The sequence below is a fragment of the Semicossyphus pulcher genome, unplaced genomic scaffold (assembly GCF_022749685.1).
Source record: "Semicossyphus pulcher isolate SPU_LCO1_2020_fin unplaced genomic scaffold, fSemPul1.0.p SCAF_17, whole genome shotgun sequence".
Classification (NCBI taxonomy): Eukaryota; Metazoa; Chordata; class Actinopteri; order Labriformes; family Labridae; genus Semicossyphus; species Semicossyphus pulcher.
The window spans coordinates 13,433,502-13,461,119 of record NW_027211681.1 but is presented as its reverse complement, the minus strand read 5'-3'; the positions used below and the strand labels follow the sequence as shown (position 1 = coordinate 13,461,119).

At 43.1% G+C, this 27,618-nt stretch overlaps 1 protein-coding gene across 1 annotated transcript; it reads left to right on the top strand.

The window, feature by feature from the left end:
• Positions 1-13,126: 13,126 nt before the first annotated feature.
• Positions 13,127-26,440, top strand: LOC138594402 (protein NLRC3-like). Its single transcript, XM_069665476.1, has 9 exons — positions 13,127-13,151; positions 13,264-13,361; positions 14,610-14,730; positions 15,104-16,409; positions 16,440-16,907; positions 17,006-17,173; positions 17,256-17,429; positions 25,701-25,747; positions 25,872-26,440. Exons 1-9 carry the CDS (start codon positions 13,127-13,129, stop codon positions 26,438-26,440), a joined length of 2,976 nt encoding a protein of 991 aa, XP_069521577.1.
• Positions 26,441-27,618: the final 1,178 nt, after the last annotated feature.

Sequence of the window (27,618 nt, the reverse complement as noted above, 5' to 3'; positions counted from 1 at the left end):
CCAGGCGGGCAGAGCCTCTCAGGAGGCCGACCTGGCGGGCGAAGCCTCTCTGGAGGATGGGCAGGGGGCCGACCAGGCCGGCTGAGCCTCTCCAGAGGACGGGCAGGTGTCGGCCGGGCCGCTGACGGGGAACCAGGAGCAGGTGTCGGCCGGACCACCGACAGAGAACCAGAACCAGATGCAGGTGTCAGCCGGACCACCAACAGGGAACCAGGAGCAGGTGTTGGCCGGACCGCCGACGGAGAACCAGGACCAGGTGCAGGTGTCAGCCGGACCACCGACGGAGAACCAGGAGCAGGTGTCGGCCGGACCAACAACAGGGAACCAGATCCAGGTGCAGGTATCAGCCGGACTGCCGACGGAGAACCGGGGAGCAGGAGTTGGCCGGGGAGCTGACTGGACCCGGGGTGCAGGGGTCAGCCGGGGAGCCAACTGGACCCGGGGAGCAGGAGTCGGCAGGGGAGCCGACTGGACCCGGGGAGCAGAAGTCGGCCTGGGAGCCGACTGGGCCTGGGGAGCAGGAGTCGGCCTGGGAGCCCACTTGACCCGGGGAGCAGGAGTCAGCCTGGGAGCCGACTGGACCCGGGGAGCTGGAGTCGGGCCGAGAGTCGACTGGACCCGGGGAGCAGGTGTCGGCCTTGGAGCCGACCAGAACACAGGAGCAGGAGTCGGCAGAGCCTCCGACCAGGACACAGGAGCAGGAGTCGGCAGAGCCTCCGACTGGAACACAGGGGCATGAGTCGGCAGAACCTCCGACCGGAACACAGGGGCATGAGTCGGCAGGACCTCCGACCAAACACAGGAGCAGGAGTCAGCAGGACCTCCGACCGAAAACCAGGAGCAGGAGTCGGCAGGACTTCCGACCGGAACACAGGGGCAGGAGTTTCTGGGGAGCTAGGCAGTGGAGGCTCTGGGGCTCTGGACTGGGGAGAGGGGCGAGGAAAACGAGAGCCACGATGGCCACGTCTTTTCCTGGTGCCTCCGCGGGAGCCAGGAAAAATGGCCAAACGAGTCCCATTCCAGGGAGAATGCTCAAAATCAAAATCTCGTCTGACAGCTCTAAAAATGTTCTGAAAATAAGTAATTTTTTAAAATAAATCAAAATGTTCAAAGTCTGCTGGGTCCATTTTTGGCCTGTTCACTCTGTCACAGTTAAGGTTTAAACAAAAAGGGGAAGACCCAGCTGCAATACAGAAGAGAGTTGATAATCTCTGCAATTAGGTGTGCGGGAAAAAAATATCGGTATCAGTATCGGTAATCGGCTAAATGAGTTGTAAAATATCGGCATATCGGATATCGGCAAAAAATCCAATATCTTGCATCCCTAGTCTGCATAATGACTCATTTAAATACAAACAGCGCAGTGCTGTTCGCTCTGCAGTGAAGTATTTTTGTGTTATTTGCAGGTTTAGGGGACACAAAAGCCGCACAAGCCCACAGTCTTCACACACACTGTCCTCCTTAGCACAGTTCTCTTAAACACACGGTCTTCATACATACAACCTTTACACACGCTGTTATGTCTGTGTGTAAAACACCATTATTGTCCGTCCAGTTTAACACAGATATGTTGTCATATCAAACAACAATAATGAGGAAGAAAGGATAAATTATAATTAAGATTAGTAGATGAAGTAGTAAAATCCATCTTTCTACGTTTTATTTCCTCGCTGTAAAATAAAACTGAGAATGAAGCTGAATATTAAGACCTTTACAATCTAACTAATTAAGTTTTATAGTGTCTATTAATGTTTGACTGCAGTTTTTCCAAAGTTCAGAGCTGCTCTGTGATCACATTTCCTCATTCCTCACATGACCTGTATAAGTTCCCCTTTTTCTGGGAGCGCGCACAGAGCCTGAAGCAGGAAGCCTGAGTGAACAGAGAAAGTTTCTCACCTCCTTCGTGATAGCCGTTATCTCTAACTGGTGCTTGAGGATTTAAATTGGATTTTGAATGTCCGACAGCCACCGCTAACATTTGAGTCTCGTCTCGTTAACGAAAACAAAACATTCGTGCCGTCTGAGTTTTTACTGTCAAAGATCTATTTTTAACTCGACAACGTCTCGTCTTCATCATGGAAAAATGATGGTTGACTAACATTTATCGTTTTAATTTTCGTTTACGAAAGTAACACTGTTGAAAACCTCCTTCTGTCAGTTACATGTTTGTTCTTTCTCTGGTTGGTTTCCTGGTTGAAGCTGCTTTTTAGTTTCACTTCACTCCTCGGCCTCATGCAGATTCTTCTCTCCATCAGAAGGTAACGTAACCAACAGTTTTCATAATGTTTGTGTGAGTGGCGTTAAACTGATCTGAGAACCCATGTTTGCTGCGTTTGCTAAAATAATATCAGCAGAAATCAACATTTCTTGCAGCACTGTTGTCTTGCGTCCTGCAGGTCTTTATCTTTCCGGTGTGTTTCTCCCCGTCCGAACGCCAAGGCTCCAAACTAAGTTGTTTTGAGCGAGCTGTAGGCTATCTGTAGGGTGTTGAATTCTTAAAGTGAAAGGCAAACTTTGTCACTCTCTAGTTATATGTAGAAAATGGGGTAACAGAACCTATTGTCACAGTTAAGGTTTAAACAAAAAGGTGAGGACCCAGATGCAGACTGAAATAATGGATTTAAGAGGTCAAGAGTTCAGGGTACAAAGTTCAGTTAACAGCCAGGGGCTGAGGGGCAAAGTCCAAGCAAATGCCTTCAGGAGGGCGGCCAGGGGGCCGACCAGGGAAGCGAAGCAGATCAGGAGGGCGTCCGGGGGGCCGACCAGGCAAGCGAAGCAGATCAGGAGGGCGGCCAGGGGGCCGACCAGGGGAGCGAAGCAGATCAGGAGGGCGTCCGGGGGGCCGACCAGGCAAGGGAAGCAGATCAGGAGGGCGGCCAGGGGGCCGACCAGGTGAGCGAAGCAGATCAGGAGGGTGGCCAGGGGGCTGACCAGGCGGGCAGAGCCTCTCAGGAGGCCGACCTGGCGGGCGAAGCCTCTCTGGAGGATGGGCAGGGGGCCGACCAGGCCGGCTGAGCCTCTCCAGAGGACGGGCAGGTGTCGGCCGGGCCGCCGACGGGGAACCAGGAGCAGGTGTCGGCTGGACCACCGACAGAGAACCAGAACCAGATGCAGGTGTCAGCCGGACCACCAACAGGGAACCAGGAGCAGGTGTTGACCGGACAGCCAACGGAGAACCAGGACCAGGTGCAGGTGTCGGCCGGACCACCGACGGGGAACCAGATCCAGGTGCAGGTATCAGCCGGACCGCCGACGGAGAACCGGGGAGCAGGAGTTGGCCGGGGAGCTGACTGGACCCGGGGTGCAGGACTTCTGACCGGAACACAGGGGCAGGAGTTTCTGGGGAGCTAGGCAGTGGAGGCTCTGGGGCTCTGGACTGGGGAGAGGGGCGAGGAAAACGAGAGCCACGATGGCCACGTCTTTTCCTGGTGCCTCCGCGGGAGCCAGGAAAAATGGCCAAACGAGTCCCGTTCCAGGGAGAATGCTCAAAATCAAAATCTCGTCTGACAGCTCTAAAAATGTTCTGAAAATAAGTAATTTTTTAAAATAAATCAAAATGTTCAAAGTCTGCTGGGTCCATTTTTGGCCTGTTCACTCTGTCACAGTTAAGGTTTAAACAAAAAGGGGAAGACCCAGATGCAGACTGAAATAATGGATTTAATGAAATAAAAGGCAAAAATGCATAAACAAAATCTAACTCCAAATAAAGACACAGCAATAAACTCACAAACAAAACCAGGAACAGGTAATCCAAGGGACACGAGGAAATCAGGGGAGGCACGAAGATAATCCAGAAAATAGACTTAGACATAGACTCACGCACGATGGATGACAATGAACAGGCAACGAGACAGGGGAGCACAAAGACGAAATAAACTTAGGAGGTGAGGCTAATCAGACACAGGTGAGACAATCAAGGGGCAGGTGAAAACAATCAGGGCAGGGCACAGAATCAAACAAGCGGGAAACACAAAGGCAGGAAGTGGACCAACACGAGAGACAAGGTGACAAAGTAAAACAGGAAATGATCTAACCAAAGGGACACAAGTGGAATACTTAACTAAACAAGACTAAACACTGACAAGAACACAGAATAAACTAAATACAAAACTAAACGATGAAAACTCATGACAAGGGACAAAGTGACAAGGTAAATCAAGAAATAATAACTGAAAACCGAAATACAAGACAAAAACACAACTAAACTAGAATGACTAATGACACCTATTTTCTTTTGAATGTCTTTGATAATACAATTATAAATAATGACTGTTACTGTTGAAAACCCGACATAAATACTGTTATTTTATCATGAATAACGCCCCTGACAAATAAAAAGACTACTAAAACTATAAACCAGCAAACCCACTCTGAAAAGTAGCAGAGAAACATTATGTAACCCCGGTCCCATTGTAACGTTGTTGGGTGTAGGTAGAGAGAGCTGGCAGTGGGGCTAGTTAGCCGGTGCTCCGGAATAGCCAGTGGCCTAAAGACTCGACAGACGAGGGAATGGAGATTTCCACAGTTCCACTTTATTTTGAAATACTAAACATCGACCATACAATGCCAGGTCTCAACGGCGTTATATTCTATAATCAAACTTGAGTAGAACATGAACGGCATAACCTGCACCAACTTGTTACTAAAGAAAGTGGACGTCGGTCAAAGTCATATATCAGGACTGCCCACAACTTAACTCTAGCACCTCACAGCAAAACAGGAGGGAGACACCCCCCTGTGGTACTTCTTGGTACTACAGCAACACCACAACTCTGACTGTTACATATTTCCCCCTGGTCATAAGGAGGCTGTCCCCAGCCGTACACAGCCAAAGAAGCAACCAACCTGCACTTAACACATCGCTATACATAGATTGTGTAAGGTCAGCAGTATGCTCATACACAGGGAAAGAAATGATATCCAGCAGACCAATATACATATCAGCTGATAGAGCATAAAATAGAACAATAACATCAACTGGTTAGCACACCAGGTAGAAATGCACAGTGCAAAATCTCTTTTTTTTCCAAATATGTTGTACCCAAAACCTGAACCATTTTATAGAACCAAAGGACACAAAAAGGTGCCATTTAACCCTTTAAGCAAACTCAATTAGTGGTACAACTAGAACAGTTCTCTGGTAGGTAAGATGTGCAAACACAAAGCTTGCAAAAACACCAGGATTGCACGGAAATCAGTACTGCATTTCAGTTTTCAGAAACAAACATGAAGTAGCAAACAAAAACAGCCTATTTCAGGTCAAGTCTGTCAGTGTGGTAAGCGTTTGTCCACCTACTGTCTGACCAACCCGAAGTGATCCGGGGGCAGCGTCTCTGCCTCAGGTCATATCGGCCTGTATGGTCTGGGTTTGGGTCAGGCACAGCCAAAGTTGAGTGGTTCTCAGAGTCACAGTCCACTTCTGGTACTGGCACAGTGCCACCGGGCACGTCATAGTCCATGTCTGTGGCAGGGAAGTAAGTTTGGCTGCCGGTATGGGTGATGGGCACATTATCGTCCAAGGCCTCAGGGACGTCCTGCCCTGCAGTTACGGTAACAGTACGTCTGCCGGAGGAAAGTGAGTCCCAAGTGTGGAAAGGTTGCAAATTCACAACATGAAAGACACCAGCATCCCCACCAGTTGACATCTCCCAGTTTCTGACTGACACGAAGCGGGCCTGTGAACAGGGGCGCCAATTTAGCAGTGAAGTTAGCCTGTGCATCAGACCTAGGGCGGGATTTCACCCTGACAAGGTCACCAACAACAAAGCTAGCCTGACGGCGTCTCAAGTCATAGTAGTGCTTGAGACTGTGGTCAAGTGTCGCTCGGGCGTGGTCATAAGAACGCCTCCACAGGAAGGTTGTGTTATGAGGTCAAGTGGGGTTTCCAGCTCACGACCATACAGCATCATTGACGGGCTGAGTCCCGTGCTCTCGTGGGGGGCAGTACGCAGTGCAAAGCAGATCTGGGAGAGAAACTTATCCCATGATGTGTGTTTGTCCCCAACATAGGCACGTATGGCAGTTTTGAGAGTTCGGTTCACACGTTCCGTCGCGTTTGTTTGGGGGTGGTAGGCAGTGGTGAGCCTGTGTACAGATCCAAGGGTTGAAATGACGTGCTCAAACAACTCACTGACGAGGGGCGAACCTCTGTCTGAGATCAGGTAGGTATGCAGCAGGTTTCCTCTGGCTCGGCTTGGTGAGCTGACAGACTGAACATGAGGTGACATATCGCTTGACATCAGCAGCCATTTTTGGCCAAAAGAACCTAAGCCGCAGCCTCGCAAGTATCTTTGCAACACCGAGGTGACCTGCGGAGGGATGGTCATGATAGTAGTTGAGCAAGGTGCGACGGAGTGATGTGGGGGCATAGAGTTTGAGTTCCTTTAATGGATGCAAACCACACCTGGCTTTAGCGTCTTTGTAGTAAAGTAGACTGTCATAAACGACATACTGTGGGGTGTCGTCAGTGTCAGCCTGTGGGTTTAGCTCAAGGTCTCTGAGAAGCTGGCCTGTGACTGGGTCATCCAGCTGCAGTTGTCTCACATGTGTACGATCTCCCAACAACGCTGGGGGCAGAGTGCGGAGATCCAAGCTGCCAATGACAGCATACTCTAGCAGGATATCTGTGGGAATGTCGCCAGACGCTGGTAGGGGGTTGCGGGATAGGGCGTCCGGCACACTGTTGTGTACGCCAGGTTTGTGCACGATGGTAAAGTCAAAATCTTGAAGTCTGAGAGACCAACGGGCTAGTCGGCCCGAGTGGTTTGGGCGGGACATAAGCCACTTAAGGCTGCTGTGGTCTGTGTAGATGGTCACATGGAGGCCCTCAATATAAGGCCTGAAATGTTCGAGAGCCCAGATCACAGCTAAGCATTCCTTCTCGGGGGTTGAGTATGGGAGTTCAGCTTTGTGCAGGGAGCGACTCGCATATGCCACCACAACTTCTCAGCTCTCATTGTCTTTCTGCATCAAGGCAGCTCCAAGTCCAAGGTCACAAGCATCAGCATGAATGAAGAAGGGGCAAGTAAAGTCAGGAAATCTCAAGACAGGTGCTGAAGTGACATATTTTTTCAACATGTCCATGGCGTCCTGACATTTGTCATCCCAGTGGAAAACTGCATCTTTCCTGGTGAGTGCGTGGAGGGGCTCAGCATGGCGTGCATAGTCTTGGACAAAACAATGATAATATCCTGTCAGTCCGACGAACTGTCTCACTTGTTTCACATTGGATGGGCTTTTGAACTCTCTGACAGCTTTGATGTTGTCTGGATCTGGCTTTACACCTGTGGGTGTGATGCGGTAGCCAAGGAAAGGGATCTCGCTTAAGCAGAACTGACACTTCTTGAGCTTCAGAGAGGGTTAGTTCAGTACCAGTGACCTGGTTCAAACCTCTAAAGTCCACACAGAACCTAGGGTCAGTATTTGGCCTGTTAACAATCACCACAGGGGCAGCCCATGGACTGGTGGATGGCTCAATGATGCCATCGTGCAACATCTGCTCAGCCTGTTCTTCAATGACACGTTTTTTTGCAGAAGAGCGATAAGGCGGAAGATGGATAGGCCTTGCATTTCCTGTGTTTATTGCATGTTCAGTCAGTGAAGTGTGTCCAAGACGTCCGTCAAACATGTCATCAGACTGGGTGAGAAGGCTGAACATGGCCGCTCTCTGTCCATCCTCCAGGCTCGCCTCAGCGACTTTTGCCACAAGTGAGGATTGTAGGGAGTCAAGGGACATGATGGTTTCTTTTTCTAAGAAAGTTTCGACTGCACGTTCTTCCTCCTCATCCACCATAGGACAAGGGATTTCATTCATGAATACATGAGGGTGCAGGAATATCAGAGTATCTTATATTAATAAGATATCAGGACTGCCCACTACTTAACTCTAGCACTTCACAGCAAAACAGGAGGGAGACACCCCCCTGTGGTACTTCTTGGTATTACAGCAACATCACAACTCTGACTGTTACACCATGTAGCTATGTTATATTTATCTTAAGTGTGTACTACAATGGGACAGGGCCTGAGTTCGTTGTTGAACTGTTTTATGTAAAATGACACTTTACTTTACCTCTTTTGAGTTTTACGAAAGTTTTGATTTTTAAACGGCCTCAATAAAATTTAATAAGGACACCACACAACTGTACTTTAAATGCAATAATCCTGAAACAGGCATTTATTTACAAAAAATGAAATAATACAATTTGGCAGCTCTTTCTTTATGAAATAAAATACTCAAAAGGTTATAAATAAAAGTGTACTAAATGAAATATCAGGTTTCTATAGTTGTTAAACCCTTTGTTAAATCTCCCTAAACTTTCAAAATCTATTTTTTACCTTTATATTCAGTAAAAATATTTTCATATGGTTGATATTAACAAAATAGTTTTGAAACTAAATGTATACCTGTGGGCCCACACACACACACACACACACACACACACTCCTTAAATTATAAATTGAACCCTATTGCAGGCCTGATTCGAAGCTGGGGTGCGTTGAGGCCTAAAAACTTTAATGGCCGCTTCACTCTGATATGAGCAGAAAACCCCCCAAAAAAACAAAAAAGCACGTGCAAGCTCAGTTAATACTCACAAATCCCAAACGAATTGTTAGAGGGGGATGGTAATCACAGTGGTAATGGCAGTCACCGTTGAGCAGTTAATACACAGGATCACAGGAATCACAGGAATAAAAAACAGCAAGGTCCGGTGATATACTGGTTGCTACCCTACCCTAACTGGTTTCCGTAAGCCAGCTGTTTCTGTGTTTACTTAACAGCAGCAGTTGTTTTCTGCCTCAGTCGCCGGATACGCCACACATTCATAACACATCACTGACGATGTTCAGCTCTCCTCTCATATCAACTGTGGCAAAAATGATTGTATAAGTGAGCAGTTCATCACAGCCGCCAACGAAAATAAATAAATGTCAGAAAATAAAGTATTTCCAACACGTGTCAACCTGGTTTCAATCTCACCTGAGCAATAATATAATGCTCTGTAATCATCCACTTAACGCTGTGAGCCACCGAATTAACACACTGACTCAATCCGTGTCATATATTAATTAATTACGTCAGCATTCAGGTAACATTTTGTTTTTGTTTCATCTGAAACAACTGGTTACCTTGAGCTTGTGGCAGGAAATACCCTAACATATTTAGCACGGTTTTTCTATAAACTAAGGCTCTTTTGACCCAGCATTGCAGCAGCCCACAACACTACACAGTATAACAAATACAATACTTTTTAACTGTGACGATCTTTTTTGGTGACTTTACGGAGCTTAAATGACAGATTCTGTCTTCATTGTATTCAGGTAACATTGTTTTGGGAGAGCGGCTTCTTAAAACATGTCGTTGCCTCGGGCTATGTGAGGAAAGACGTAAATTCAAACAGCGCTGTGCTTTTGAAAATGATTGCAGAACTCTACATTGCTTTTGATAATAATTCTATAAATTTAAATAAGACACGCTTGTTATAATGTTCCTGTTGCTCCGCGATGTCAATTGTTTAATGTATTTTCATAGTGTTGCCAGATGTAGATCGTCACTTTTCGTTACACAAATGTGTAGAGTCGACGTGTGCTGTCAGGTAGCGAACGATAAAGCCGTATTTTCGGAGAAAACACCTTGATACATTTCTTCGTGGTCACATAGGCTGAAGGTACCAGTTGTTTCAGATTAGCACAAAACTAAATGTTACCTAGATACTGTGATGCTGACGTAGTTTATGTAGTATGACGTCTATCATAGGTAGAAGGTGGCCTAGAGGGATTATTTAATAACTTGCAGTGTGTTTTTGCTCTCGTGGGATCGAATCCAGTTCCAAAGTAGAAAATATTTTATTTTCGTACACTTCATTTTAAAGTTGGTGGATATGATGCGCTGCTCACTTCACTGCAATCATTTTCGCCACAATACATGTGAAATGCGACCTGAAAATCGCCCATAATATGATTCCGAATGTGTGGCTCCGCGGTCACAGTTATATTGCTTATTTTAACCCAGTTGCCAGAGTTGGATCGTCACTGTAAAAAAGTAATTTATTTGTTATACTGTGTAGTGTCGTGGGCTGCTGCAATGCTGGGTCAAGAGAGCGTGAGTTTATAGAAAAACCATGCTAAATATGTTAGGGTATTTCCTGCCACAAGCTCAAGGTAACCAGTTGTTTCAGATGAAACAAAAACAAAATGTTACCTGAATGCTGACGTAATTAATTAATATATGACACGGATCAAGCCAGTGTGTTGTTTCGGTGGCTTACCACGTTAAGTGGATAGTTATGGATCATTATATTATTGCTCAGCTGAGATTGAAACCAGGTTGACACGTGTTGGAAATACTTTATTTTCTGACATTTATTTATTTTCGTTGGCGGCTGTGATGAACTGCTCACTTATACAATCATTTTTGCCGCAGTTGATATGAGAGGAGAGCTGAACATCAGTGATGTGTTATGAATGTGTGGCGTATCCGGCGACTGAGGCAGAAAACAACTGCTGCTGTTAAGTAAACACAGAAACAGCTGGCTTACGGAAACCAGTTAGGGTAGCAACCAGTAGGGTGATATCACCGTCCACTGGGAAGACTGGGAAAACCACTCCGACGTGTCTCTCTCCTTTAAACATATTAACTTCAGAAGAGCCACAATACCAAACGCTATTTCATGCCGAATTAACGTGAAGTCCGTTTTAACTAAGAAGCATTACAATGCTACAGTAACAGTATGATATCAAGGCACATTTACATGGTATGCTAAGCTAATGACTTGGATTTGCCATTAGGTTGTTCAAACCCCAATAAAATTACAGAAACAGATTGACTGACATTAAACTGGTAACAGGTTAGGTTGCACGGCTGATTACACAGACTTTAGATCAAACAAACTCCTGTTCTGCTCAATAACGGCTTTTAAAGGAACATAACTGTTTGTACAAACATGTATTTAACATTTTAAACTATACATATGATCTTTAAGCTTTTTGTTCTTTAGTACATATTTTAACCAGTTTTAGTATTATGAGCTTTTGTGCTGTTATAAACATTTACATATTGTGTTACTGATTTTATGCACTGTAGGCTGAATGATTTTAGACAGGGCTACAATTAACATTTACAGAAATAATAATAAATTATAATAACTCTGCAATAGTCAATGCTTCAAATATGGATGTTCCTGCAAAGTAGCTACACATTAGAAAAAGATGCTTGACACAAATCTTTAACCGGCCATCATAGAAGATCTATCGGTTAGTTTGGCCAATCCAGTGTATTGTAATGCCACTCAGTTCATTTGTCAGTCACAGCATTGGAAACAATAATAGGTCAAAATGAAAGTTAACCGTTTACCATCCATTGTACGGGGCACTAATTTTAATTGTGCAAAATTTTGCCACATTTAGCTCGAAACAACCTTTAAAAGAGTGATGTGAATTATTTCAAGTCAACATTTACCAGATTTACAGCAATAAGCATTATCTGTAAGCAGACTCGTCACATTCCCGGATGAGGACGATGACCGTCGTGTCGCCTGCAAACTTCAGGAGTTTCACAGAGGGGTCCCCTGAGGTGCAGTCATTAGTGTAGAGGGAGAAGAGCAATGGGGAGAGCTAAATTGCGATTTCGATATGATTTGCAATATTAAAGGGAATTATTATTTTACATCATTTTTCTCATTGTCTTAGTGATTTTTGCAGGGATCTGTACAGAGCCATGATATTTGTTACTTTCGTCTCTGTGTGATGTGTAGGCCAGAGCATCTCTGCAACACAATATTAGAATGAAAATGCGCCTCCTGTAATTTAAAATGGCAGGAGCCCATATTGCGATTTCGGCTGAATTTCAATTAATTGTTCAGCACTGTGGATTTGTGCAGAGTCTCAACATGTTTTTAAGGAACACACTTGTAAAACATTTACATTTTTAATTTGTTTTCAGACAATATTTTCTATAATATCCGTTTGATTAGTAACAAACATCTTTGATGGTCCTTTTGAGGCACGTTCAATTATTTGTTCAGGTTGAGGAAAAAGATGGAGGTCTTGGATAAAATTGGTGAAAGTCAACAGTGAGTTTAAACCTTGTTTTCAGCTTCAAATGCGTTTTGGTGCTGGACAGGGTTTTTGTTTGTTTTGAGACATAGAAACATATTTGGTAAAACACAATGAATTTGTGCATTTCTGGTTGTTTTCTTTGCTGTCGAATCTCCTCTCAGGTAAAAGAGAAAATAATTGTTATGTGACAAAAGCTGACAACATTCTTTGTCTGCTCTCAGATTTAAGAAGATTATTGTATTAATATGAATAACTCCACCACACCTACTTTATCTTTGTTTAGTGATTTTGTGTTGAGTTAAAGCTGACAGAAAATGATTTTGATGATGGGACAGTTTGTTTTTATGAGCGTGTTTCTTTTTTATATAAAATCTTCAGATGTGTTTTGTTCCTTTTAGAACAAATGAGACAAGAGAAAGATGTAATTAAGTATGAACTGCAGTGAAATCAGATATTATCCTGTGTCCCTCTGAGTTTATTCATTCATGTCCTGACTGGACTGTCCTGGACTCTGGTTGTAGGTTACACTGATTTAATGTCATGTTCATGTTTCTAGACTTTGACTGTGAAGTTATTGGAGTGTGACAGCGTCCTCAGATTGTTGAAGAAGAACTTATGAAAAATGATCAGCAGCAGTTTCTCTCTTTGTGTTTCCTCTACAGGTGAAGGTAGAACGTGGATCTGAAGTCACCTGGTGAGTATTTTCTTTCTCCTGCCACATGTTAAACTGGAAGATTTTGCATGTCCTCACTTTGAACAGAAGTGAACTATAAATGAATCCATATGAGCTCTCTAGTGGACAAAAAGTACAGCTGTATAAAAAGGAATATATTCTTCTCCATTTATCCACAGTGGAAATCTTTGAATCATTTCTTCCTTTGGTGCCATCTGGTGGTAGAATCAGGAATGACACTGTGGTAGAGAGCAGTGTGTGTCTCTGTGATGTAAAGCTGGTTGTAATGAATGAGCATGTTGTTGTGTTTGTGTGAAGGTGGGGGCTCTGCTATGAGTCAGTGTGAGGACAGAGAGGAGGGAGCCCCTCCCTCTAAGACCAATCTGTGGGGGGAACATGACAGCCAGACCAAAGCTCAGAGGTGAGATGAGGATCTCTAACTGTCCATGACTCTTCTCCATGTCAGAGCTCAGCACTCAAATCACTCCACCATCATTATTCACACTCACAGCTCTGTGTGTGTTGTGTTGAAGGCCAGAGCGGCAGCTCAGACCAGACTCTGCTGGACCTGGACCTGGACCTGGACCTGGACCTGAACCTGGACCTGAGCCCAGCTGTGTGTCCTTCAAGAGTGACCAGTCTGTGGGTCGATTTATTGTTTTCAAACATGGCCAGCAGTCTGAGGATCAAAAGTAATCATTTATCTCACAGTTTGTTGTTATCAGTATTTAAACTTTAATAATTTTCAGCAGCAGTAATTCTGGAAGATTTTCAGTGTTTATGAACGTTCATCAGAGTTTGTGATTCTTTCAGTATCGAACATGAGAGACCAGATTCTCCTGGACCTGAGCCCAGCTGTGTGTCCTTCAAGAGTGAGCGGTCTATGGATCGACTTATTTGTTTCAAAGATGTAAATAACTCTGATTGTCAAAGGTAAGAATTTAAAACAGAACATGTTTCTGTTGTTCTGTATTAAAACCTTTAAAATCCAACATGTCAGCAGTGTTTTATGTCTGAACCTGAACATTTATCAGTGTTTGTGTTTCTATCAGGATCCAACAGCAGGAAACTATTTTACACATCAATAACTGTACTGAGCATGTACCTTCATGTGTGTCCTGTGTTTGTAGGAGGATCTAACAGGATCCACTTGATAGAATCTATCACATGTAACACTGTGTCTTTATATTATATACAGTATATTATATTATATTTGTTCCACAGAGTTCAGCAGCAGAGATCAGAGGTTCCCATTGGTCAGTCTGCCCAGCAGCATCAAACACAGCTGGACTCCATATTAATGGTGTGTAAATGAACAAACACAGCTACTACTGAGAATCAAAGTTGACTTCAAATGACATTTTTATGTTACTGAATTGTTTCCTGATTACACTGCAAACATCATCTCTGTCTGAATTATGTTCACAGTCAGTGTTTCATTGACTGAATGAAGCGCTACATTGCTGAGCAGCACAGAGTCAGAGGTCAGAGGTCGTGGTGGATGGTGGTCTCACACAGACTTTGGCAGCAGAGAGCAGAGTTCACAGACTGAGTCCAGTTTGTGTTTGAAACAACAGAAACACTTTGGTTCATGTTAATGACAGTTTGTGGTTTCAGCTTCATTCTAATAAACACATCGTGTCCAAAGTCACTGCAGATCTTTTCTGTGTGAAACCAGACCAGGATATTTCTCCAACATGAATCTCATTTTATATCAACTTCATGTCTAGGAGACAGGACCATCCACAGACTAAATACTGAACTACCATTGTGATCCAGTCTCCATGCTGCACTCTGCAGACCAGCAGGCTTTCTGTCTGTCACTGATGATCTGATGTTGACTTCTACAAGTCAAAGTTCACTTCTTGTTCTGTTCCAGCTGCTGGAGGAGAACATTGTCAGTTTTGTGAAGAACGAGCTGAAGAAGATCAAGAGGGGTCTGAGTCCAGATTACCCAGAATGCTTTGAGAGTCAGAGGGAGGATGAGGAGGTGTTGGACAGTGAGGAGGAAGAGCAGAGGAGGAGCAGCAGCAGAGAGGCATTTGTGAAGATCACACTGCACTTCCTGAGGAGAATGAAGCAGGAGGAGCTGGCTGACTGTCTGCAGAGCAGTAAGAGGATTTTAACACATTTAACATGATGGAAAGAGGAAATGGAGGCAACATGGGAGAGGGTCACATTTAAAACTCTGCTGTTAATATGATGCACACATTTAATCAGATCTATGAACTGTGAGAAACTGTTCACACCTGATGTGCTGAAGAGATTTCAGAGAGGAGGGAAATAAACACCACCCTGATTTGTTTAAGTTTAAAATCATCAGATTGATTATAGCTTCAACTCATTGATCACATTTCTTGTTTGTTCTTTCAGGAAGTTTTCCTGCAGTTTGTCAGCGTGAGCTCAAGTCTAACCTGAAGGAGAAGTTCCAGTGTGTGTTTGAGGGGATTGCTAAAGCAGGAAACCCAACCCTTCTGAATCAGATCTACACAGAGCTCTACATCACAGAGGGAGGGACTGGAGAGGTCAATGATGAACATGAGGTCAGACAGATCGAATCAGCATCCAGGAAACCACACAGACCAGAAACAACCATCAGACAAGAAGACATCTTTAGAGCCTCACCTGGAAGAGATCGACCAATCAGAACAGTGATGACAAAGGGAGTGGCTGGCATTGGGAAAACTGTCTTAACACAGAAGTTCACTCTGGACTGGGCTGAAGACAAAGACAACCAGGACATACAGTTCACATTTCCATTCACCTTCAGAGAGCTGAATGTGCTGAAAGAGAAAAAGTTCAGCTTGGTGGAACTTGTTCATCACTTCTTCACTGAAACCAAAGAAGCAGGAATCTGCAGGTTTGAAGAGTTCCAGGTTGTGTTCATCTTTGACGGTCTGGATGAGTGTCGACTTCCTCTGGACTTCCACAACAATGAGATCCTGACTGATGTTACAGAGTCCAGCTCAGTGGATGTGCTGCTGACAAACCTCATCAGAAAGAACCTGCTTCCCTCTGCTCACCTCTGGATAACCACACGACCTGCAGCAGCCAGTCAGATCCCTCCTTATTGTGTTGACATGGTGACAGAGGTCAGAGGGTTCACTGACCCTCAGAAGGAGGAGTACTTCAGGAAGAGATTCAGAGATGAGGAGCAGGCCAGCAGAATCATCTCCCACATCAAGACATCACGAAGCCTCCACATCATGTGCCACATCCCAGTCTTCTGCTGGATCACTGCGACAGTTCTGGAGGATGTGTTGAAGACCAGAGGGGTAGGGCAGCTGCCCAAGACCCTGACTGAGATGTACATCCACTTCCTGGTGGTTCAGACCAAACTGAAGAACATCAAGTATGATGGAGGAGCTGAGACAGATCAACACTGGAGTCCAGAGAGCAGGAAGATGATTGAGTCTCTGGGAAAACTGGCTTTTGAGCAGCTGCAGAAAGGAAACCTGATCTTCTATGAGTCAGACCTGACAGAGTGTGGCATCGATATCAGAGCAGCCTCAGTGTACTCAGGAGTGTTCACACAGATCTTTAAAGAGGAGAGAGGACTGTACCAGGACAAGGTGTTCTGCTTTGTCCATCTGAGTGTTCAGGAGTTTGTGGCTGCTCTTCATGTCCATCTGACGTTCATCAACTCTGGTGTCAATCTGATGTCAGACAGACAAACAACGTCACTGACCTCTAAAATCTTCATTACCAGACGTTATCTGAAACATCTCCATCAGAGTGCTGTGGATAAGGCCTTACGGAGTCCAAACGGACACCTGGACTTGATCCTCCGCTTCCTCCTGGGTCTTTCACTGCAGACCAATCAGACTCTCCTGCGAGGTCTGCTGACACAGACAGGAAGTAATTCACTGAGCAATAAAACAACAGTCCAGTACATCAAGACAAAGATCAGTGAGAATCTCCCCACAGAGAAAAGCATCAATCTGTTCCACTGTCTGAATGAACTGAATGATCGTTCTCTAGTGGAGGAGATACAATTGTACCTAAGATCAGAAAGTCTCTCCGCATATAATCTGTCTCCTGCTCAGTGGTCAGCTCTGGTCTTCATCTTACTGTCATCAGAAAAAGATCTGGACGTGTTTGACCTGAAGAAATATTCTGCTTCAGAGGAGGCTCTTCTGAGGCTGCTGCCAGTGGTCAAGGCCTCCAACAAAGCTCTGTGTGTACACACCTAACTATACAAGTTTAAAGAAGCTTTTCTTTGTTCAGAAAAAAACAAACATGGTTTGTGATTGCTCTCTGTTGATTCTTCTTCAGGCTGAGTGGCTGTAATCTGTCAGAGAGAAGCTGTGAAGCTCTGTCCTCAGTCCTTAGCTCCCAGTCCTCTAGCCTGAGAGAGCTGGACCTGAGTAACAACAACCTGCAGGATTCAGGAGTGAAGCTGCTGTCTGCTGGAAGTGAACATTGTACACTGGAAACTCTCAGGTCAGTATGAGGCTGATTGAACAACAGTTGATGTATTTTTCTTTCAAAATCAGTAAGATTTTTTAAATGATTTTATCTCCAGTCTGTCAGGCTGTCTGATCACAGAGGACGGCTGTGCGTCTCTGGCCTCAGCTCTGAGCTCCAACCCATCCCATCTGAGAGAGCTTGACCTGAGCTACAATCATCCAGGAGAACAAGGAGTGAAGCTGCTGTCTGCTGGACTGGAGGATCCACACTGGAGACTTGACATGCTCAGGTATGGACAGACAACAAGAGTTCAGACGCTGCAGGTGCCTCTGCTGAAAATATACACTGTACATATATCCTTCTGCTCGGTATATTGCAAGTTCACACTTAAAAAGAGCTCGCTCAAAGTGCAGTTCACACAAATTAAAATATTCATGTAAAAGTTCATGTTCATTCATCTGTTTATTTTTAGCTGCACCAAGCTCTTTTTCAGTCGTAGTAATGATCAGTCATTTCGGTGCTCTAGGCTCGTTTTTGATTTGGCGCCCCACACCTCAAAAGGTATAAAATCCGTTTTTCTGAGAGACAATATTATTAAAGATTGAGCTTTCTACAACGTGTGAGGATATGATGATATTGCGGAGGCTTAGACCCCAGTAGGGGTGCTGGGGGGGGTTCTCCCTCAGGAATTTCAGAAAACTCTATTTTGATGCGATGGTATGCACTCTTTATTGGCACATAAAGTAATCATTGAAAACTGTAAAATGTTTAACTCCACCGCTATCGTTTAACATTTATTGACTGGAAAAAAAGTTAAATTAATTTGTTAGGTTTAGTTTATTGTGATATTAAAATATTTTGTATTTGTTCATAGACACTCACTGAACATTTTTAGACATAGTTTCTTCATTGTAGTTTCTCCACTACTACTACCACTCATCATCTGCTACTCTCTCTTCTCTCCATCATTTGTGCTGTCTCTCCTTTCTGTCTGTCTGCATCTCATAAAACACTCTTGGATTAGACGAGTAGTGCAAGCTACTTAAACAACAGAACGTTCAATATATCTACATCAAAGCATAAATCGATAATTTTTGAGAAGTACTACAGAGGCCAACTTCTTACCCTGCCCTCTATTAAAAGATGGAGTTGTATTTATGTAGGGAGATGTGCAGTGAGTGAGTGGTCAAGCAAGTAAGAGAGAGAGAGAGACAGAGAGAGAGAGAGCGGCAGAGTGAAGGTAAATGCGGGCGGAGCTGAGATAAATGAAGGTGAATCCCGGGTGCCGTAAGTCCGACTTTAGTTGCTGTAAAACACAGCGCTCGGTACCCCTCTGAAGGTGAGCGGTCCTTCACTGCCTCCAGTGTGAACTACGCTCATGTTGTAAATTGATCCGTTCAGTTCACCGTTCACCAAAAATATAACAGTGCTTCTGCTGTGGTAACTCATCATGAAGGAGTTCTTTCTTTCCAAAAGGTACCAAAATAGAGAGACTGTTACCATGAAAAGCTTTGATGCAGGATTCCCTTTTTTCTACTTTGTGTTTGTTGGTCTTTAAATGATCATGAATTACTGTGTTCAGATGCAGCCTTTGAGAAATAAACTATGAAAGCAAACATTTATTCTGGACATGAAAGATCGTTCTTGACGATGGAAATAATAAAAATACCATGTGAGGTTTTAAAACTTTAAGATTATATTATCCAGCATTCAGGACGACAGGCCAACAGAATTAACACCTGTTACCATGAAGTGCCTGCAGAGATCGGATCCTCAAGCACATCAAGGCTGCAGATCAGGTCAACAGATGACACCATCTCTCCTGCCCTCCACACTGTACTGCTCCACTTAGAACAATGAGGAGCATGTGCACGGCTGCTGTCTGTAGACTACAGTTCTGCATTAATACAATCATCTCCAGCAGACTGGTCTCCAAGCGGTCTGATCTCGGCTTCAACAAAAACATCTGCCTCTGGATAAAGGACTTCCTCACAGAGCGGCTGCAGGCAGTCAGGATAGGCACAGGGACCCCACAAGGCTGTGTGCTGAGCCCCTTTCTATACTCTCTGGATACTTATGATCAGGGTGGTTTTATTGATTTCATGGCAAAGACCAATGTGAGGCCCTTCTCCATCTTGCTGAACTGAATCATAGCTAGTAAACAACTATTTGGAGGTGCTCTTTTCAGGTAACAGCAACGTTATCAGCTAGCTCAGCTCCTTTGACGTCACATGTTACAACGTCAACTACTGGATGCTCCTCCGCTGTTTTATGAACAAAACTTTGTCAGTTCAGGCAAACTATCCTTGAACTGGGCATCTTCCTTCTTTCTTCTTCTCTTTTCTGCTCCACGTTGAAAACACTTCATCTTAACACTCATTTGATTTGGCGCCATTGTGCAGCATTTTCTCCTGGATGTTTTTCAGCAACGGGGGTAGAGGGTTTTTTGGACCTGGGTGGTGCGCACATGTCGCCGGATGCAGGTGTTCAGAGTGAATCACAAAATGACTTGACAAGAAAACAAACTTTTAAACACACATCTGTATTTACATTTATACAGAAGGTACTTTAAAGCCTCAAAGTTTGCAGCCTGACTGAGAGCACTGAATTGTTCTGAGGCAAGAGCTAAAGTATTTGTTCACCAATCACACCTCATTATACCATAGGTTATAAGGCGTCCTGAAATAATCTCATTAGAGATAATGAGTCCTGAAAATCAGGACTGGAGTCGAACTCGAGACCGAGTCCTGGACTCGAGTACTACAACACTGAGACAGATTTATTTGATCAATTACAGATTAGCATTTGTTTGGAGGGAGTGAGGGACAAGAAAGGAAAACGTTTTAATTATCAATAAAAAGTTCACGAGGCACTTTGGGTCTGACGAACCCCATGGCAATTGCATACCTAAGCCTTCAGGTAAAACCTCGTATGCTGATGACAGTGCACCGACCCATCACACGAACACAATCATAACATTTGCAGAGGAAACAACAGTGGTGGGACTGATCACTGAGGGTGATGAGTCTGCTTACAAAGAGGAGGTACAGAGGCTGTTGTACAGAGAGTAACCTGGCACTTAATACCAAAAAAACAAAAGAATTCGCTTCAGGAGATAGCAGGACGACCAGCTACCACTGCACATAAATGGAGAGACAGTGGAGAGAGTTTCCAGTTCAGGTTCCTGGGCACCCACATCTCACAAGATCTCACATGGTCTATCAACAAACAATCTCTGGTTAAAAAGGCACAACAGCGGCTCTACTTCCTGAGAACACTCAAGAAGGTCAACCTGTCACAACAGCTGCTGGTGTCCTTCTACCACGGCTCCACTGAGAGCATACTGACACATGGGATCCTGGTGTGGTACGACAGCAGCTCTGTGGCTGACAGGAAGGCCCTGCAGAAGATCACCAACACAGCACAGAAAATCACAAACACACATTTGTCTGCGCTGGATGACATCTACACCTCTCGTTGTCTACAGAAGACATCCTGCAGCCTGAAAGACCCGTCTCACCCTGCCCCTCACCTGTTTGACCCCCTGCCCTCAGTGAAGAGCTGCAGATCAATCAAAGCACACACCAACAGACTCATGAACAGTTTTTACCCCAAAGCCATCACCACACTGAACACAGCACTAAAGGCATCATAGACAAACCATTGTACAACACTGTGACTTCAGAATCTCAAAATAAAAACTGTTTAACCTTGTCCATGTACATTAATCTAATATCTGTAGATCACATTGTCTTCTTCTTCTTCTCTCAGATAAAGTGACAGACTGATGCAGACAGTTGACACAGATGAGTTTCAGCCTGTTTCTCTGTCACAGTGACAAACTGAGGAACACTGCTTCATGTTGAACAGCAGTTCAGTCAGACAACTCACGTTGTTTTAGTTTGAAATGTTGAAATTGAGGAGTGATGAGATAATATCTTAAACCCCCCAAAACTGTACATATGCGGAGCCTGACGCTAAAGCTGTGAGGATCTTCTATGTGCTGGCCTAGGCACCCCGCCTTGTGGCCATTCCTCATAAGCACCGCGGCTACATGAGAAATATACTACCTAGTGAACTGCTGTGTGTGAGCCTAGGCACCTGCCTTGTGGCCACTCTCCATGAGTACGGCACCTACATGAGGAGTATACTACCTAGTGACAGTGCTAAGTGTGGGCCTCGGACCCAACCTAGTAGCAATTCTCATGAGCACCGCACTGCATGATAAATATGATTCCTAGAGAAAATTGTTATCCTACCAGCATATTGCAATTGTTAGTAAAGATATGACTGCTCTAAACCCAGCAAACCACCTGAAATGCAATGATTGAATTATGCAGCAAAGCTGTTACAGATATTAGTCAAGCATCAAAGACTGTAGGAACTTTGGGCAGCCAAGATTTCCTTCTTGGGGCAGGCCACAGCTCAGGTATAGATTGTACAGCTTTCGGGGGAACCAGGATCTCGTCGTTTCTTTGCAACCATCAATGAAGAAGGGGGTAGCCAACCCATGGGTCAGGGAGCGATGACATGGGAATTTCGTCATGGAAGAAAAGGTCAGAAAGAGGCGTTAGTATTAGCAATGATTATTTGAGTGTCTTGTCAAGTTCTTTCAAAATTAAGTGTTTCAGAAATATTAAAGTGCTCTTCGGGTTTAAATCGACAAAGGCGAGATCATGCTAAGGGACTGAATCTGGTCTTATATTCACCACACCTGAGAAACCCATAGAATGCCGTTCCAAGAAGTGCCATACCAAAGAAGTGCTTTCGACTAGTATTACTAATACTAATATATAGAGTAAAACAATCCTGCCTTAACCTTGAAATAACTGATGCACCAGTGATAGTGTAAGAAGTAATACGCGTAGAGGATGAACCTTTAAGGCTGTATGTGAAACTAAATACCTTCTACAAGCTCGGTACTTTGCATTTGAAGATTGCAGGATTCAAAGGAAAATTCAGAAAGCTTTAGCTACACAGTTTCAAGGCTCAGGATGAAAGCAGTTTGCAAGATGTTATTTAAAACAGAACAGAGAACCAAGTTAATCACATAAGACTATTCATTATTGGTATTTTTGAGAGGCCTTTAATGATTGTCTCTGCTGAGTTGTCGTAGGACAACATAATTTGTTTCCTGGTCCATCTGGCACCCCAAAGCAGGTAAGCAACAGCATGTGGAATTTGAACAAAACCTAATCTCAGAACGCCTTTCATCTGCAAGCCACTTATTGTAAAAACTACAGTGAATCTGAAGTAGGTCATTAGAGTAGTAAGGAATGACATCCCATTCATCAAAAAGCATGAACCAGAACTGCAGATCTGAGCGACAGCTCTCATTTAAGACAATGTTAAAATTGTTTGCAGAGTTAGCCAAATAGCAAGCGTGAATCAAACGAAAGACATTGAGGGATGATACGCATAGCAATTTATTTACGTAAATTTTGTATACAATTATTTTAACGCATTATCATTTAAATTATGATGATTATTATATTCTAATTAGTACAATGGATTTATTTTATGGCAGCTACAGAGCAAGATTTGATAACTTCTGAAGCGAGACAGCTTGTCTATAGGCAGGTATGTTGTTGCGCAAAGAAATGCTAAACGTACAAAATTTTAATAGGCTTTAACTAAGAAGAAGCTAAGAGCTGGTAAGCTGAAGTTAAGTCAACTACTAAAATCATTCTAAAGACACTAAAAGGGCAGTTAGCACATGTTCAGCAGAATTCAGCAAATGCTTCTGACAAGGTGTCAAAGGACTACTTCTGCATCCAAATATCAATTTAACTGAAAGTATAACAGTACAGGCCATTTACACTGAAAGGATTCCATTGTGATGAGTGAAGTGGCATGACTATGAAGGCATTTGTAAAGTCTGCCTTTCCCCACCAAAGCTGTTGCCTTAATCATCCGCACAGAATAAACGACAAAGCACAGAATAAGAAAAAGGGGCTCCTGAGGAATTAAGGTATTTACACATACCCTTTTAGAACCTCTTGCTAGGAACTCATCTACGACTTCTGGGTCTTTAGACTGCAGGTTTGACAGCAGAGACTTGCTAAAATCCTTACTCTCAGCCAGTGATGATGAATTGATAAAGCATTATAATGATTTGACAGCGCTTTGAGAGCTGGCACATTCACTGATTCCAAGGATGTTTCATGTTCACTTCCCCAATTTTTTATTATTATTTTATATATTTATTGTAGGACAGAGACTCCTTGGACACTTAGAGTGTGGGTGGCTGTCTGCACACCAACTACACATGTGCACAAATTACATTTAGCAAAAGTAGAAACAGTCTCTTTGAAAACAACGCAGATAGAAGACGAACACCCTGGAAATTGTACCTATCGCTTGAAGGGTGGCTTGAGGATTAAGGACAGGTACACTGCAAATCGTACCAACCACTGATTTCATTTTTATTTTCTCATCATCATTGTTATTTAAATTCAGTCTAATTATTCGGATTTTATTCATTTTAAATACATTGCAGCTTTGTCAGATAAGGATCTATTTAATAAAAGAGGGCCATCATAGGGCATGGTCTGAGATAATTGCCAATTTGGTGAAAAGCTCCTGCATTATGGAAACACTTAACTGATGTCTCTAACACCAAGGCAACATTGAATTCTGAATCTTGGCTCACTATCTTTAAAAAAAAAAAACAATGGTAAATTCACAATCTGTCATCGGTAGAGACAGAGCAGAATCTTACGGATATACTGTATGTCATGGCCAGTCAAAATGAGAGCAAATTATTAGTCTTCATTTAATTATATAATTTTTAATCATAGTATTCATTAAAAAATCACATTTGTTTGTTGTTGTTTATCTTCGTACATTAGTTAATCGTTCCTTGTATTTATCAAATTTGCAGACAATTAAAATATTTCACTTTTAAAATGTATTTATTAATTTAATTCTTTATGTAGTTAATTATTTATTTTTCCAGTTAAGTTTTATTTGTACAGCGCCAAATCAAAACCAAAGTTATCTCGAGACACTTTACAAAAAGAGCAGGTCTAGTCGTATTCTTTGTCATGTTATTTAAAGAAAGGCCCAACATCAATCACCATGAGTAGCACATTTTTCATTCATTTATGTATAGGCCTATAAAATATGAGGTGTGGAAATCAGTAGTCAGTAGTGTATGATGTGCATGAGTGGAGAATGTGTGTGTTATATAATGCAAACAAAGCAAAAGGTAAACTCAAACCAACATCACCAAATGCATGAAAGAAAGGCTTCCTGCTGGGGCTTAAGTAACCTCAGCACACTGGGCCCAGGTGAGCTGCGTTTCCCTGATTACTGATCTGCAAAGACACTTTCAGGATGACAATAGAAAGCACATGATGACACAGGGGAATCACAGTACACATGCGCAGAATGAGGAAATACTATTATATTATTTAGAGGGAGACCCAACAAGAATCCATAGAAGCAGAACTTAGCAACATGTATTCATTTTAATGAATTCATTTTTATTTATTTTTTTTAAATGTAAATTTAATTTAATTTAATTATACATTGTTTTCATTATAAGTCACATATATCCACTGATACTTATTTCAATACAGTAAAGCTTCATATAGTCCTTGAAATGTCAAATTGTAGACATGAATATGTATTTCATACATTTTCAAATTATATCTATAATTTCATTATGTCACTTATTTATTAATTTATTTATAAACATGCACATCTGCTGAATAAGAGACAATAATACCTGTTAAAATTAGACTGAACCTGGAACCCATAATCCGAGCTGGAACTGCAGTTCCCAGGGTCCCGTGGGTAGTGACGTCAGCAGGAAGCGGCGCAGCTTGAGCAGTTTATTTTGATTACAGGTAAAGGAAAAAGAGTTGTTTCGAGGGAATGTGTTCTGGCCTTTATGACACTTAGTGCGGGACAAGCTAGTGGCTTCAGCTGAGGGACCAGAATCAGAAGGCATGTCCGCAGGACGGCACGCCGCCTTGCCGGTCGGCGTTTTACCTTTGATTGGAGCGCTGTGAGGATTACCTTTGCCTGGACTGATCGGGACATTGGCGCGGCTTCCTGAATCGGGAAGTAATTAAAAGGCTCCTCGTGTTTAAGACCGGAAAAAACTGAGATGTTCGGCGAATGGCTCCTCCAGAGCGGTGCATAAGGCATGTCATTGTGGGAGATGCGGAGTTACGGCGCGGAGATTGAGCCTGGCTTCGGGGATGAAATCCATTCCTTACCCTGAGAACCGTGACTCACTGGCGAAACATTGTGACAAACATGACCAGAAAGAAAAGGTAAAATGACAATCACATGGTACGATACCTAAGGCTGAAAGTAGGAGCGCAGTACTGATGCAGGGCAGCGATGGCAATGATAGAGCAGAGGGAGAGACAGGAAATCTTGCAGCTTAAATAGACTGCCAATTGGGAGGAAGTGTTTGTAGGTGATGTGGAAGTGGCGTATATCAATTATTAAATCAGTGCAGCTTGAGTTGTCTGCCTGAACTAGCTCGCAGGCGTCGACCCATTTAGGACTCATGAAATCATTCTGACTGTGTTTCTTCCTCCAGGGTGGACCATGGTGGAGAGCAGTGGTTAAAGCCTGGTCTGAAGAAGTGTAAGTGTGGAATCAGTTTGACTCATGATGACCAAACAGCAGACTGTCAGTTAACAAAGAATAAACTCTTCAGGTGTGTCTGATGATAAACTGCTGCTGTGTTGTGTCTTTTTCTCTCCATCAGATTTCTGTGAACTCACTCTGGACTCAAACACAGCACACAGAGAGCTCAAACTGTCTGACAACAACAGGAAGGTGACGTGTGTGGAAGAGGATCAGTCGTATCCTGATCATCCAGACAGATTTGACTACTGGGAACAGCTGCTGTGTAGTAATGGTCTGACTGGTCGCTGTTACTGGGAGGTCGAGTGGAGAGGAGAGGTTTATATATCAGTGAGTTACAGAGGAATCAAAAGGAAAGGAAACAGTCATGACTGTTTGTTTGGAGGGAATGATCAGTCCTGGAGTCTGAGATGCTTTGATGGTAGTTACGCTGTCCGTCACAATAACAGAGAAACAGTCCTCCCTCTCTCCTCCTCCTCTGTCTCTCACAGAGTAGCAGTGTATGTGGACTGTCCTGCTGGCACTCTGTCCTTCTACAGAGTCTCCTCTGACACACTGATCCACCTCCACACCTTCAACACCACATTCACTCAACCTCTTTATCCTGGGTTCATGTCCTGGTATCCTGGTTCCTCAGTGTCTTTGTGTTCTCTGCAGGAGGGAGAGTCTCCTTTCAGTCCTGTGGTCTAAATGTTGCTGGACGAGGCTTCACTTTGGTTCATATTTGGATGATTGTGTTTTTAATGTCACAAATGTTTTCCACTGAACAATCCTGACACACAGAGGAAGTAACTCTGATGAACTACCAAAATAAAAGCTCAGCAAACTTCCTGAGATTTACACATTTGTCTCTAAATGAAGATGTCCACCCTTACTATTAAACACAATGAGCTTATTTACAGCATTTCATAAACATGTGTTTACAGACACATTCAACTTACATTACAGTGTGTACCCAACTCAGTGTGCACATTAGACAAGAGCTGTTAGCAGAAACACACTTAACTTCAATCATAACAACAAGTCCTCTCAGAACCATGAAACACATGAAGAGAAGTTTGTTTGAAGGTCTGTAATAAAAATGTGCAGAGTAAAGTTGATATAAAAAAGTCAGAGAACAAATGTGAACATTTGTGTTCCTCACACACACTAACCCTTATAAACACACTTTTACTTGAACTATTACTGTGATTAAATCGCTCTTTAGAGTTTCATAATGTGAAGACATAAGAGAGCCATAAGATAATGAATCTGTGAAATAAGATAAATGTGCAATAATAAGGAGGTGTGATTGAAAGAAAGATAAGTTATTAAAATATGTGGAAATACAAATGGAAATCAAAAGAAAAAAAGCCGAAGGAATATAAAGACAAATAATTATCAAAGCATTTTTGTTTAATTTCATTCGTATGTATAAAATCCTTTACAACTTTTAAAAAATACATGTATCTATTTTGTGGATGAAATTCTGATTTAATTATTTAATTTGTTTCTTTATATGTAACAATTTTTTCCTTTATTATATTTCTCTTATTCTTTCTCTCAAGCTGTCAATCAACTGTCACTGTGCGGGTCATCCTGCTCTAAATATTACTTTATTACAAAAGAGAACAAAATTATATTCATACACATAAAATCACTATTCACTATTAAATACTCACTGGTAGCCAACTTGACCCTGTTTAAGTTTAGTTTCCATTACTTTCTGTGTGTGTGTATTTTTGCACGTCGACATGTTACATTGTGCGTCGTGTTCATGTTTGATCTTTGTCTTTTTATTTTTTACTTTATTTGGAAGAACTAGGAGTCAATGTCTCATGAAATGTGCTGTAAATATGCTCTTTGAAATATGAATAATAAAAATATTA